The sequence below is a fragment of the Taudactylus pleione genome, unplaced genomic scaffold (genome assembly GCF_031769625.1).
Source record: "Taudactylus pleione unplaced genomic scaffold, aTauple2 ptg000428l, whole genome shotgun sequence".
In the NCBI taxonomy this organism is placed as follows: domain Eukaryota; kingdom Metazoa; phylum Chordata; class Amphibia; order Anura; family Myobatrachidae; genus Taudactylus; species Taudactylus pleione.
The window spans coordinates 2,589,348-2,605,221 of record NW_028284830.1 but is presented as its reverse complement, the minus strand read 5'-3'; the positions used below and the strand labels follow the sequence as shown (position 1 = coordinate 2,605,221).

Sequence of the window (15,874 nt, the reverse complement as noted above, 5' to 3'; positions counted from 1 at the left end):
AGGGTGCTCCGCGGCCCCAACTTTCCCTGCGGTAGAGTCCTGACTCCATGGCAACGGGGTATACAGCACAGCATCCAGGTAATGCCACTATCTCTCTGCCAGCTCTGTGTGCCCCTTTCTTATCCCCATATATATCCCCTATGTATCCCCATTTACACCAGGCGTATCCCCTATGTGTGTCATATATATTCCCTATGTATCCCCTATTACACCAGGTGTATCCCCTATGTGTGTCATATATATTCCCTATGTATCCCCATTTACACCAGGCGTATCCCCTATGTGTGTCATATAAATTCCCTATGTATCCCCTATTACACCAGGTGTATCCCCTATGTGTGTCATATATATTCCCTATGTATCCCCTATTACACCACCGTATCCCCTACGTATGTCGTGTATATTCCATATGTATCCCCTATTACACCAGGTGTATCCCCTATGTGTGTCATATATATTCCCTATGTATCCCCATTTACACCAGGCGTATCCCCTATGTGTGTCATATAAATTCCCTATGTATCCCCTATTACACCAGGTGTATCCCCTATGTGTGTCATATATATTCCCTATGTATCCCCTATTACACCACCGTATCCCCTACGTATGTCGTGTATATTCCATATGTATCCCCTATTACACCAGGTGTATCCCCTATGTGTGTCATATATATTCCCTATGTATCCCCATTTACACCAGGCGTATCCCCTATGTGTGTCATATAAATTCCCTATGTATCCCCTATTACACCAGGTGTATCCCCTATGTGTGTCATATATATTCCCTATGTATCCCCTATTACACCACCGTATCCCCTACGTATGTCGTGTATATTCCATATGTATCCCCTATTACACCAGGCGTATCCCCTATGTGTGTCATATATATTCCCTATGTATCCCCTATTACACCAGGCGTATCCCCTATGTGTGTCATATATATTCCCTATGTATCCCCTATTACACCACCGTATCCCCTATGTGTGTCATATATATTCCGTATGTCTCCCCTATTACACCAGGTGTATCCCCTATGTGTGTCATATATATTCCCTATGTATCCCCTATTACACCAGGCGTATCCCCTATGTGTGTCATATATATTCCCTATGTATCCCCTATTACACCAGGCGTATCCCCTATGTGTGTCATATATATTCCCTATGTATCCCCTATTACACCACCGTATCCCCTACGTATGTCGTGTATATTCCATATGTATCCCCTATTACACCAGGCGTATCCCCTATGTGTGTCATATATATTCCCTATGTATCCCCTATTACACCAGGCGTATCCCCTATGTGTGTCATATATATTCCCTATGTATCCCATATTACACCACCGTATCCCCTATGTGTGTCATATATATTCCGTATGTCTCCCCTATTACACCAGGTGTATCCCCTATGTGTGTCATATATATTCCCTATGTATCCCCTATTACACCAGGCGTATCCCCTATGTGTGTCATATATATTCCCTATGTATCCCCTATTACACCACCGTATCCCCTATGTGTGTCATATATATTCCGTATGTCTCCCCTATTACACCAGGTGTATCCCCTATGTGTGTCATATATATTCCCTATGTATCCCCTATTACACCAGGCGTATCCCCTATGTGTGTCATATATATTCCCTATGTATCCCCTATTACACCACCGTATCCCCTACGTATGTCGTGTATATTCCATATGTATCCCCTATTACACCAGGCGTATCCCCTATGTGTGTCATATATATTCCCTATGTATCCCCTATTACACCAGGCGTATCCCCTATGTGTGTCATATATATTCCCTATGTATCCCATATTACACCACCGTATCCCCTATGTGTGTCATATATATTCCGTATGTCTCCCCTATTACACCAGGTGTATCCCCTATGTGTGTCATATATATTCCCTATGTATCCCCTATTACACCAGGCGTATCCCCTATGTGTGTCATATATATTCCCTATGTATCCCCTATTACACCACCGTATCCCCTATGTGTGTCATATATATTCCGTATGTCTCCCCTATTACACCAGGTGTATCCCCTATGTGTGTCATATATATTCCCTATGTATCCCCTATTACACCAGGCGTATCCCCTATGTGTGTCATATATATTCCCTATGTATCCCCTATTACACCACCGTATCCCCTATGTGTGTCATATATATTCCGTATGTCTCCCCTATTACACCAGGTGTATCCCCTATGTGTGTCATATATATTCCCTATGTATCCCCTATTACACCAGGCGTATCCCCTATGTGTGTCATATATATTCCCTATGTATCCCCTATTACACCAGGCGTATCCCCTATGTGTGTCATGTATATTCCCTATGTATTCCCTATTACACCAGGCGTATCCCCTACATTTGTTGTGTATATTCCATATGTATCCCCTATTACACCAGGCGTATACCCGGGAGGCAATCGGGAAGCCGCAATTCCGTATACCCTATGTGTGTCATGTATATTCCATATGTATTGCCTGTTACACCAGGCGTATCCCCTATGTGTGTCATATTCCATATGTATCGCATATTACACCAGGCGTATCCCCTATAGATGTCATGTATAATCCATATGAATCACCTATTATGCCAGGCGTATCCCCTATATTTATGTGTGTCCCCTATATAACCAATGTTACTCCAATATTTGTATCCCCTATTATGCCAGACATGCCCCCTCACCCAAATATGTCATGTGTGTCCCCTATATATCCAGTGTGTGTCCACAGAATGTACCATAATTATCCCTATGTCAGGCATGTTATCTATATATCTCATATGTATCACCAATATAGCCCATGTGTATCCCCTATATATCCTATGTGTATCCTCATTATTCCTATATGTATCTGCTATATATCCTATGTGTATCCTCATTATTCCTATATGTATATATCCCATGTGTATCCCCTATTATATAAGACATGGCATAGTAATAATCGGGTCTGCCAGGGGAACCCCCAACACGGAATAGATGCTAGCAAGCAAATAATGATAATCCAATGTATCATAGACTCCTGAATGTTCTACTGAGTCTAGTACACAAAAATGTTCCACCGAGTAGAAGTGAGTGTGAAGGAAAAAGCTGGCTTGCTAGCATCCATTAGTGCCTAACTAAACATTCCGCATTTAAGCATGGTGAACTATAGCTGAGCGCATATATTCCTTTTCTTCTAACCTTTTATGATAGAGTCAGCTATCATTTGTATACTGTAGCTCGCAATAGATCCATATATCCATAGATCCACATTCTATCTCAGTGCACAGGTTTCCACCCCCTTTCTTTATATATTACTTACAAGGGTATCTGCTATATATGATACATGTATGTCTTATATATCCAATATGTATCCCTTACAATCCCAATATGTATCCCCTGTATATGCCATATATATCTCATATAAATATTCTATATTTTCGCCTTACATATATCTATATGTATCTGATGTGGATTTATATGTAATATATGTTATATATATATCTCCCAATTGTACTCCAAAGACATACTTGCAGGTTAATTGACTTCTGACAAAAAATAAAATAAACCTAGTGTATATGTGTGTGTACATGTGACAGGGACTATAGAGTGTAAGCTCCACTGGGGCAGGGACCGATGTCAATGACTATTCTCTGTAGAGCGCTGCGGAATATGCGTGCACTATATAAATAACTGGTAATAATAAATAATAATGTTTACCATATATACCCTATACATATCCCAAATTCCATATGTGTGTCAGGAGAACTTAGCATCCAGTCCGTGTAATAATCATGTATATGCCCTAAGACCTGCCTCCTATAGTGCATTAGGACTATGGACCTCATTCAGAGGCGGTCGTTAGATGCAAGCGGTCGCTCTGAATGAGGGCGGCCGCTTGCATCTTGGGTTACCACACACAGCTCTAGCGACCGACCTGGGTGATGGTCGCAATGGTCAAGACCATCGCGACCATCGGGGCTTCTGACGAGACCTTAAGGTTGGGTCTCTGCACTCGCAAGCCCCAGGGAGCTTCCTGCTCTGATCGAGCAGGAAGCTCCCCAATGACGTCAGCAATGATGTCAGTGGGGCCGCCCCCTGCCCGCCTGCCAAATGGGGCGAGCTGTCACTCACCATCGACATCTCGCCCCCTTTGGTGCGAGACCCCTAGCGACGGAGCACCCGTCGCTAGCCGGGTCTCACGCATGCGCACATCGAAGCCGGCTCCGACGTGCGCATGCCCAATGGGGAAACATTGACCCGATTGCGAGCGCTCAGCCCTTTCGACCGGGTCTGAATGAGGGCCTATATGTTTTATATCAGGTAATGAAGAATAAACCTTTCAGCATTCCTTGCCACTTTTATTACTAATATCCATTATTTATAGAGCGCTTACATATTACCCAGTGCTGTACATTGAGGGAGTCATGACACAAATAGATAACATACGATGACATGAAATAGAATAGCTACATGGCCGTGCTCAGGTGAGCTTACAATCTAAGAGGACCCGATACTGACATCCTAATGCCAATAGCCTGGATATATGATGTGGTTGATATAATTCTAATTAGAGATGCTTGGAAAGTTTAAACCAGTTCAAAATTCAATCAAATTTCGCCAATCTGATGGCAACAAGTATGTTCCAGCAAGGTCCAGTTGTCCATAGGCTCTGGATCATGTTTGTTGTTTTAAATTTACGTCTCGCATTCATTTTCCCTGAGTCAGACCCGCTCGCTGCTGGAGGCAGCTTGCAGGTCTGAAGGGCGTTTTTTGTTTGTCCGGCCTTCTGGCTGCTCGCTAAGCTGTCGGTGACCACCCACAGCTTTTGCGAGCAGCCAGGTGATGGTCGTGATGGTCGGGTAGGGTCCATGTGGTAGGGTCTCGTCTGCCGCAAGCCCCAGTTAGCTTCCTGCTCTAATAGAGCAGGAAGCTCACTAATGACATCACGAGTGATGTCAGTAGGGCCGCTCCCAAACGGCAGGCGTTCCTTCGGGAACGCCTCCGTTTGGCCAGCCACCACCCCGACCCGCCTACAAAATGGGGTGAGCTGTCGAACAACATCGATAGGCGCCCCTTTTGTAGGGAGCCCCGGAGCGAGTGAATTTCTCACTCCGGGGCTCGCGCAGGCCGCGCGTGCGCACTGCCCGGCCATCGACCCGCTTGTGAGTGCAATGTCCTTGCGAGCGGGTCTGAATCAGACCCATTGTTTGCTACAAAAACACCCGTCTATCTCCGATATCTGCTGCTGTCCCTCCATATCCGCCGGCACTGCAACCACCATAGGTTTCTATGGGGGATGTGATGCTGTCAGATTTATCAAGTCCACATTCCAGACCTTGATCCCACGCAGATTACACCATCTGAAGATGGAGTTAGCCACTGTAGCCTATGGGCTACACATCAGAAATCTGTCTGAGAGAGGGTTCCACAGGAACCTTCACCCAGCAAAGGCCGCGGCACATGCGTGGTCTGCAGACCGTGCACGTGCAGTATCCCCGGGCACAGGAGTGAAGTCACGTCAACCCCGGCACCTCGCAGGGACAGGCTCCTTTCGGTGCCCTTGTCCCTGTGGGTGCAAGTTGATGCATCCGGGCGGTTTGATCGCATCCTGCAATGCGATCATGGGCGTTAATATGGCGCACAGATTGCATTGCAAATGCGATCATTGATAAATGGGTGCCTTAGTGTTTGAGCCTCTTTGTACATGGTTGAACCTGTTCCATTTTCTCAACATATTCTCAGAAGCTCCAGCAAGTTTCCAAACTTTACAACTGATTTATCCAGCCATTCAAGAATCAATGAGCAGCCAGACCTAGTATATATATATATATATATATATATATATATATATATATATATATATACTGTATATCTCTCGCTCTCCCTTTTTCTCTCTCTCTATAATATCTTTGTTTTATTGATGTATTTACAGGCAGAGAGCTACTGACAAACAACTTCTATAGTTCCTTATACCCCCCCCCCTCCTAATCACCAGTCCTGTTTTGCAGGTTCAACCACCTCGCTAAAACAACATGTCGGTGATTGTGGCTCAGTCACATTATATCTTTGGGCTCAGGTCACATGTTACCAATAACATCTGTTACTTTGATGAACAAACCATCATATTCCCATCTGGTAACAACTGTATAAAGTACAACGTAGATCAAAAATGGCAAAAATTCATCCCAGGTAAGAGCCATGAGCACCCTGACACTGCTACCTACAGCGCCAAGCCGCCATTGTAGAGAAGCTATGTATTATCGATACCTAAGAACTGAAAATACCCCTGAAGAACACATTTGTAATCGTTCCATACCAGGATAGGAAATATAAAGCTTCACATTATATTATACGTTCTCTTGTCATTACTTCACTTGAAGCTGGTCCTATAGCTATTGCAAGGTCGGAAACGCAATTCCCATTGTCCTTCAGTAGAGTTACCAACAGAAGTTTTCATTTATCAAACCCTTATCTGAGATATCAGATAAACACTTGGAGCACCCACCAGAACCTTAGTGTACTGAAAGGAGGGGGTTTGGTTAAATGAAATATTAACATAAGAACTCTCTTTATAGTCTCCTGGTCACCTACACCGTGGAGCAGTAGATTAGCAGTGAATTGATTGGTTGCATTCTAACATTAGTTAGAAATGATAAACGGAACAGTAAAGATCTTCCCTATGAATCAAGAGGGAACTGAGTATAATCATATCACATTGCAAGCAAATGATTTTACTTTTATTTATTTTGAATTTACCAGGCATTGGGCCTGATTCAGAGCCGGACGCTATTTGCGCTCGCTCGTCCAGAAAAAGGGGCTGGCTATTTAAATTAACCGTTTGCTCTTTGCGGTCTGTTCACCCCTCTATGTCTGAACGAGCGAACAAAACATGCGAACGTAATTTTGAAAAAAACGCCCCCTGGCCGCTCGCATCATACGTCATGTCCGCTATTTATTAGATTAATCGAGTACATCGGACGGCGTATGAACTGCTCGCTATTCTTGTGGTTGTTTTTTCCTACCACAATCGTGCGAGCAGTTCTGACTATAAAACAACCAAGTGACGTGGTCGATGACGCTGCTTTGGTAATTATGCACACCCTTAAAACGCCCGTTTTGATCGTTTGGCACGCCTGCGTTCGGATCTCCACTCCCCGTTTTCAAGCACCTTCCCCTGTTACCACCCACAAACGCCTCCTCCTGTCACTCAAAATAGCAGGCATTCGCTATTTAGCGAGCACACGATTTTCGGCCGCACTGACTGGTTCGCGCATGCGTATTAAAATCCGTACGCATGCGCAGTTGTGCGAACATCGGTCGGAACGAACGAGCGACCGCTTACGAGCGGCTCTGAATCAGGCCCATAGTTCATAGAGTTAAGTATAAATAGTGAAGGGCACTTTTATGTGTAGCTGCTATAAGAAGGTAGTCAGCCTCCTAGACAACATTAAGTGAAAACTATAAGCAGCGCTAACAGATAATAGTAAAATTCTAAAAATGTAATGATATATTGTATAATAAACATAAAAACTGTACTGTATATAGGCACATGAAAAATTACATTCATATATTAGTGCATAAATCCATACGTCGATGTGAATAATGTAATCAGAAAGGCATAAATAATATAAAACTCTGTAGGCACTTAAATGGTACAATTAAGGCAGTTCCTATGCACTGGACAATAGTCTTTTGGTAACAAATGTCCAGCTATATACAATTTACCGGATTGTGGTATAACCTTGGAGGAATCCTTAATTAGCGATGGTCTCAAAGTCAAGAGTATTCCAACGCAGATATTCCAACTCAGACAGGTGGACCCTCTTTACAGCTAGTTACAGGAAATATTGCGCATAGTCCCAAATCCAGATAGCGTCCAATATCCAGATAGCGTCCCAATGAATGGTAAGGTGCTTGCTTGTAAAAATGCCAAATGCCAGGATAAAACAACTGATGCGTTTCGCTGCATAAATGCATTGAAAAAGCTGCATTTATGCAGCGAAACGCGTCTTTAGTTTTGCCCTGGCATTTGTACATACATACTGGCTTAAATATACATACATGTACACATGATAGAGAGGCTCCTGCTGATGATAACCCTAAGTTAGGGAACATGACACACAAGCTGGTTGCATTTGGAGGGGTGGAAATGTGAACTACAGCAGTGGTGTAAGGTATGTGGAGACGTGGAGTACTAAATTGAGGATTCTGGACCAGAGGGAATAGATCTCTATAAAGAGAGGAGGAAATATTTGAAGGACAGAGTAATATGGGGCATAGTAAGAGGTTCCATTACTCTTGAGAAGCACAGGAGAAGTCTTTGTGGCAGGAAGTTATAAGAGAAGTAGATATTAGAAGGTCATTCTTGGAGCACAGAGGTCCTGCAATAATGGTCAGTGCTGTCAGTGGGGCAGAGTGATGCATGTTTAACATTATGAACGATCTGAGTAATTTCAGGAGCGGGAGTGGATGCAGGATAGACTATAATAAAGACTACATTAGCTTTAGATGTGTCTTGGGTATCATTGCTCTGTTAATCCAGAGTAACATATTGAAGTGGGATCTTGGTCTCATGTGGCGTGGCTTGTACTCACAGGCTCGGAGAAGAGTCAGGGCATGCAGGCGCTAGCAATCAGCCCCAACCATCGCTACCTCGCCATGTCCGAGAAGGGCTCAGACAAAGCGACAATCACAGTCTATGATTTGGCATCCACGCCATTCAAGAAACGTAAGGTGCTGAGCGCTCCTGACTTCCAAGCCCAAGAGTTTGTCAGTATCGCTTTCTCCCCGGACTCGAAGTACCTCGTGGCTCAGTCCGGCTTTCCCGAGTGGCAGATCATCTTCTGGATGTGGGAGAAACACAAAGTGATGGCGACTGTGAGGATAGACAGTCATAATAACTCCACTTATCAGGTAACACGCTGATCAGCACACACGGACTATTAATAGATACGACAATTTTAGTGTCGCTGGAGTAATGAATTCACCATGGATGGGAAACTGTACGGGTGCAGTACAAAAGGTCGACATGACAAAAGTTAGACAGTACAGCAGGTCGACAGATACAAAAGGTTGACAGGTTCAATAGGTCAACGTGAAGATGGTCAACATAGAAATGGTCGACACATTTTTTGTTTTTCTAACCCTAATCTTCACCCTAACCCTAAACCAAACCGTTTCACTTGGTGCCTAAACCTAACCGTCCCTTCCGCAGACTAGCCCTAACCCTCCAGTAAATGCTGAATCCTAAACCTTAAAAACAAAAACATGTGTCGACAATTTCTGTCGATCTTCTGTACTGTCGACCTTTTGTTATGTTGTCCTTCTTCCATGTCGACCTTCTGGTGTAGACCAAAATCATTATAGACCTTTTCCTCATCCACCTTTTGTATGGAACCCAACTCTACAACTCCCAGGCTCCTTTGCCAGTCAGGACAATGAAAACTCTTGTTTGCCAATATATACATCACCAACAGTTCCCAACCCTGAACAACATTCAACCTTTTTTCAATTTTAGGTGAGCTTCAACCCCCATGACAATACTCAGATCTGCGTCACGGCCAACGGGGTATTCAAATTGTTTCGTTACATTGAGGGGAACCTGAAACAAACTAACTTTCAGAAAGTGGAATCCCAGAACTTTCTGTGCCACACGTGGCTGTCTGAAGACCGAGTCATCTGTGGAACAGACAACGGCAAACTCTGTCTGTGGGAGTCTGGGGATCTGCGGTGGGAACATAACATCAGCGGAGAAGACGTTCGTCATCGCCTGTCGGAAAAACCGAGCCTTACCGAAGCTAGCCGGTAAATATCTGAGCCCAATAGATAGGTCACATAGCCTGTGCCGGGAGCTGTTGCCCTAAGCTGATCTGGAAATAATGGTGTGAAAACCTGAACTTGTTAGGAATGATTATGTAGCGTTGCCCTGAACTGTAGATTCACAAAGCAGCTGTGTTAGGTGGAACTCCCATTAGATTTAGCTTTTAACTCAATTTCCGATCCCTGAACTGAGATAGGACATTGGTGCTATGCAGTCATAAGCTATGAGAGATGACTGGGGGTCTACGGTAATCTTTCCCGTTAGCAGTGATATTTATATCAGATCTTAATACCCATGTTCATTAAAGCAATTCATAAATTTTTTTGTCATACATAGGATTCTGATAACATGTAGAGTCACTGTTACTCCCATGTCTGAGCAATATACCTTGACAATTAAATAGTAAAGTTAGATGTGTATTCTGTATGTCACCGATGCATTCTCTGGATGTTTAAAGAATAATCTATTATATAATCTGCTAACATATGTCCGTCCAGCAGTTGCACAGTGAGAGCTGGAGGAAGGACCCGCCCCCTCCTACCTCTCACTGGCTGCCTGAGGCCCATATATAGTCTCTTCCAAAGTGTTCCCTCCTGTCAGGTTGTCAGCTCCCAGAGCTAGTGCCCCATATAGTCTAATATTAGAGAAATAAAGATTATTACACAAAATGACTTCAGATAAATAAAAATCTCAGGCATAAGGATGAATGCTGCTCAAATTGATGTGGTGGCTCCCCCAACACTTGGAAAACTTGACAAAGGGTCAGTAATTCAAGCGCTTCTCAGTGGGTTCTAGTCCCAGTTGGAACATTATGGGCCATATTCCAGTAGAGGAGAAAAGTCATCGGCCCCATAAAGTATGGGGCCGTGCCCGCGTATCCCCATATTCAATTAGGAATCGGCAAAAACGGGACCCGGCGGAAAGGTAAGTATCGAAAAGTCCTCTCACTTTTGGGGAAATCAGACTGTCACCCCCCAAAAGATGGTCTGACATGGGGGATCACTATGGGTACCCCCGATTTGGCCTGCTAAAGGTATTTGGGGTTTTTAAACGGTGTTGGCAGGTTCTTTTATGCGACTTTGGAAATGTGGTGAAGAATAGCATTTAGAAACTTTTTTTTTTTTGGAAAATAAGTAGTCCCATCAAATTTGGGGTACATGAAAATGGGTGCAAGCATATTTTGAAGTCCCTAAAGTGAAGTTTAAAAATACTTCAAAAATCGACCTGCCGCAACCAACCGCATTCTAAAAAACACCTGCCGCATTCTTGGGGACCCCCCCTGAGTCTATTTCGCTAGTTTTTAAGTTTGTCCCCCAACTTTTCTTTTTTCACCCCCAAAACGAAACCACTTTTTTTGGGGTGTCCAAAGATACTTTTTAATTTTTTTTTTGACATAGATTACTTTTAGGGAACATTCCAAAGGCTGCAGGGTACTTTTTTTCTAAGTCTGCACCCCAAAACCCCAATTCTGCACTATGACTCAATGGTGTTGTTCCTTATAAAAAAAAAGTATGTAGTGCGTTCCAGGTAATCACAATTTTTCAAAAGATCCAGACTACTCACATAAATGGGTATTTGATGTATGCATGTAGTACACTCAAAATTGGCCCCCACAGGAAAAAGAACAGACACTGTCCCCCACAGAAAAACAAACACACACATTACCCCCACAAAAAATAATTCTGCTCTGGGTCAGACGTCCAAATACTGTAGCGTCTCAATGTGCCTCAAAATAAAGAAGGCAGATACTGTAGGGAGCAATTTGACTCCTTAAAAATTTGAAATGTTCCCACCTACAAATGTCCCAGGATGTAGAGGGTTTCTATGAACCAAGCTCCCAAAGTTCATCCAGTCCTGGATAGGCCAGTCACAATTCTTCCTCTCACTGACACGTTTCAACTTGAATGACTGTCCACGTGCTTTGCCGACATATCACAGAATGAATGCAAATAGCGCATCATTTCGGAATATTTCTGTGTAACGTCCCAACCATCATCCCTGTCTTTCTGCAGCACTTCCTCTACATTGGACAGCGCTGACACGCCTCCCGTGCGCATTCATTCTATTGCGGCCTATTCCAAAGGATTCCTGTGTTCTGGCGGCCCCGGCAGAGTCTGTATTTTTGAGAAAGCAGAGGATCGAGAACTTTACAAGAGAGGCCGGAATATTAAAGTAAGAGATCGGGTGCTGTTATCAACATAGAAGGGGCTGTAACACTTCTTATATATACATGTGTGTATTTTCTTCCCCATACTTCTCTGGCAGATCCCACAAAATGAGCATAGCAGTGACCCCAGTCTGTCCGAGCAGCAGGAGGTTCTGTGTGTGTGTCTGAGCCCCTCGGAGGAGACCGTTCTCGTCAGCACCAACAAGAGTCAGCTCTACAGCATTGCCTTGTCCTCTGCCGAAATCACTAAGGTACAATGCACGTGCATAGGCTGCCATTGATGGAGCAGAATACACTAGTTACAGGGCAAACGCATGTATGTGCTTCCGAAGAAAAAAGAACATTTAACACTATACTGTATACATAAATAAATCCTTCTTACTGCATACTTGGAGCAAAGTGCATGTATGTCTAGGCCACCTCAATCTCCTCCCTTGCTCCAGCCAGATCTTTTAGGTTGGGGACATAAATTAGTAGTGTGGACACCAGTGCAAATAACTTATAGAGCAATATGAATATGGATACAGGGGGTTGGGTATGAAATCCCGGCTGTCGGGATGTCGCTGGTCAGAATACCGACAGCGGAATCCCGACACCCATAGGAATTAACGGTAAGTGTTTTCCTAACCCCAACCCTAACCCTGCCTCCCAGGTGCCTAACCCTAACCTCCCACCCCCTAGTGCTTAGCCTAACCTCACCCTCCCCGCACTCTAAACCTAACACCCCCTCCCCGGTGCCTAAACCTAACCTACCCCCCTAATGCCTAAATCTAACCTCTCCCTCCCGGCACCCTAATGCTAACATTCCCTCTCTGGTGGCTAATCCTAACCCTCCCCCTAGTACCTAACCCAGTGATTTTCAACCATTTTCAGCTCGCGGCACACCGAACAAGATTTTAAAATTGCTAAGGCACACCATCAATCCCCCACGGGAAAAAAACACACACATTGGCCCCCATGGGAAAGAACACTCAAAATTGGCCCCCACAGGAAAAAGAACAGACACAGGGCCTGATTCAGAGCCGGACGCTCTGACCAGAGCGCTCGCTCTGAATCAGGGCCCTCCTCCATGAAAATGGATTGGCCTCCTGGCCGCTCGCATAGCTGTGGGTGACCACCCACAGCATATGCGAGCGTCCATGATGATGGTCGCGATGGTCTTGACCATCGCGACCATCGGGCTTGCGACGGAGACCCTGCGGTAGGGTCTCGCTGCCGCAAGCCCTGGAGTGATTTTGGCTCTATCAGAGCCAAAATCACTCCCACTGACATCACTAGTGATGTCAGTGGGGCCGGCTTCAGACGGTAGGCGTTCCCATGGGAACGCCTCCGTCTGGCAGGCACGCCCCTGGCATGCCCACCAAAGGGGGCGTGCTGTCAATCAACATCGACAGCACGCCCCCTTTGGTGCGAGAACCCGGAGTGATGGAGAGCCCGTCGCTCGTCGGGTCTCGCGCATGCGCACGACGGAGCTCCCTCCGTCGTGCGCATGCGCAGTGGGGGAACATCGACCCGCTTGCGAGCTTCCTGTGCTCGTGAGCAGGTCCCGGACTGCAAAGGCACAAGCCGCTGTGGCGGCACAGGGACTTAACCCCTGGTGTGCCACACCGGGGAAGGACGGGGGCAAAGGAGACGCTCTGTGGCTCCAAGCTGGAGACCAGGAGCGGAGGCTCCTGGTGCTCCAGCGATCCAGCCTCCCAGATGGATGCGGCGCACGCTGACCCCTGGAGGCAGGGAGCCTAGCTCCCGGCTCTCCAGCACAACGGGCAGCGTGGCCAGCAGTTTAACCCTCGGTGCACTGCACCGAATGGGAGACTGAGGTAGCGTGCACTGGGGGTCAGGAGCGCTGGCTCCTGGTGCCCCAGGGCAGCAAGAAGGGAGCAGCAGCTGAGCGCTGCTGAATAAAGGTACAGCTGCTGCAGCCAGGGCATGGTCCCAGGCTGCAGAGCTAAGAGCCCGGTACTGGGGACTGAGAGCTCAGCTCCCAGTATCCCAGCACTGCAGGGCTGATTTAGTAAAGCCCAGCGCTTTAAAAGCACACCCCTAGGTACATGTGGTTAAATTAAATGTATAATATGAAATGCATGTATGTTAAATGTATAATTTTAAGGAAAAATGCACTTACCTGTGGTCTGTGAAGGTCCAGGGGGATCCGGAGCTCTCTGTGGGCTGCTGGGTCCTCCAGCCTCTTCCCTAGGGGAATAATATGTCCTCCTATGCAGCCTCATGCCTGGAAGTGGTATGAGGGGGTGCATAGGAAGCTGGCTAATGCAGCCAGCTAAGTGGGTTTAGGAAGCTTCAAATCGCTTCCCTTCCATGGCCAGGAAACCGTGCCCGGGGACCCTGCTTGCCCACCTCTGAAGCTCAGATTCAGGCAGAAGTAGGAAGCTTGGTCCCTTAGCAGATTCCTGGAAGTAGGGTTTTGGAGGGAAACCTTCCCCCGGCCCTAGACGAGCCGACTCCTGGGTGGCGACCAAAACCCCAGGTAGTCTCAGGCTCAGGGGAGTGACCACTCCCCACTGTCCATAGGGGACAATGTTAAATGTGTATGTGGCCAGCACATGCACAGGTCATGCACTTATGATGATTGGTTGGAAACCACAGGGCGGGCTTACCCCCTGTGGTAATGTGTGTTAGAATGACATAAAAAGAGGGCCTGTGAGCCCTGTATGTGTACATCTTTGACAATCCTTTGTGGAGGAGACCTGCTGTATGATTCCTGTAACATCTTGTATGCTGATATTCCCCTTCAATCTGAAGGGAGGGTCTTTTTTAAGACATTGAGCAATAAACACCTTGCCTGACTTCAATTGTACCTCAATCCTGCGACCAACAGAATTGCGCAAAATGCTATTCCGTTCTCCTGCTGTTCTGGGTAAGAGCTCCGTGTCTCCAAGTTCAAGCCCTCTGCCAAGCTACCGTGCAGACCTGGTCCATTGTGAGGGATCAGGTGGGAACAGCCGACACCAAACAGGAGGTGTGTCCGCAGTTAGTCAAACGCATACGCAGCAGAAGCGGTTCCAGGCGCCGACGTAGGAGCCTGACTGTACGTAAAAAGCGGTTCCAAACGCCGATGGTAGAGTTTGGTGGTGGCAGCATCGTTAAACGCCCACGGCGCAGTGGGCGGAGTCAGTGACAGGGGGTCACTGACGGTGAGTGGGAGTCCAAAAGCGCTAACCCGTGACCAGGCCTAGGCGAAAGGCGTCCGGTCACAGTGTGACTCCCCTATTTGAATTTTGTACAGCGCTGCAGCCCCACCCCTGGAGCCGCCACCAATCATAAATTACCAGGGAAGTCCAGGACCAGAGCATTGTGTCCCTCCTGGAGAGGGTCATGTTGGGAGGTTTGCATGCGTGACCTATGTCACGCCGCCGCATCTCCACAGGTCACGGTCCAGGCGCTCTTGAACCTCCCTGAAGGCCCCAGCACTGCCCGGGCCAGCTGTACAAGTAAAGTCAGCTCTGACTGCACTGACCTCACGGCACACTTGACAACTGCTCCCGGCACACTAGTGTGCCAGGGCACAGTGGTTGAAAAATGCTGACCTAACCCCAATACCTAACGCTAACCTCCCCCTAGTACCTAACCCTAACCCCGCACCCTAATCTTTATGTACACATAACTCCACTGCCACGACATGCTACTTCCACGCAATAAATACAATGTCATGCTAGAAATAAAAAAATTATAGAAAAAAACAGCAATAACATGTCACTGCTAGATACCCCACCAAGCCGTACTGCCATCCATATACCAATGCATCACATAGTCATCGCACCACATGCTATTGCCATGCACTACATCATATCTACATGTTACTGTTACATACAGCATCCCTCAGCACTACAAATACACTAAGGGGCATATTTGTTAAACAATATTTGCAGGT

At 46.1% G+C, this 15,874-nt stretch overlaps 1 protein-coding gene across 2 annotated transcripts in view; it reads left to right on the top strand.

Annotated features, from left to right (window-relative positions):
* The first annotated feature begins 1 nt into the window (after position 1).
* The window catches only part of CFAP57 (cilia and flagella associated protein 57), a 40,245-nt gene continuing 24,372 nt past the window's right edge, over positions 2-15,874 (top strand). For both annotated transcript variants that reach the window (XM_088447298.1, XM_088447297.1), the window contains exons 1-6: positions 2-78; positions 6,007-6,187; positions 8,595-8,911; positions 9,516-9,802; positions 11,831-11,990; positions 12,084-12,236. In XM_088447298.1, the coding sequence (XP_088303424.1) occupies positions 6,031-6,187; positions 8,595-8,911; positions 9,516-9,802; positions 11,831-11,990; positions 12,084-12,236 (1,074 nt within the window). In that variant the 5' untranslated portion in view covers positions 2-78; positions 6,007-6,030. The remainder of the gene's footprint in view (positions 79-6,006; positions 6,188-8,594; positions 8,912-9,515; positions 9,803-11,830; positions 11,991-12,083; positions 12,237-15,874) is intronic.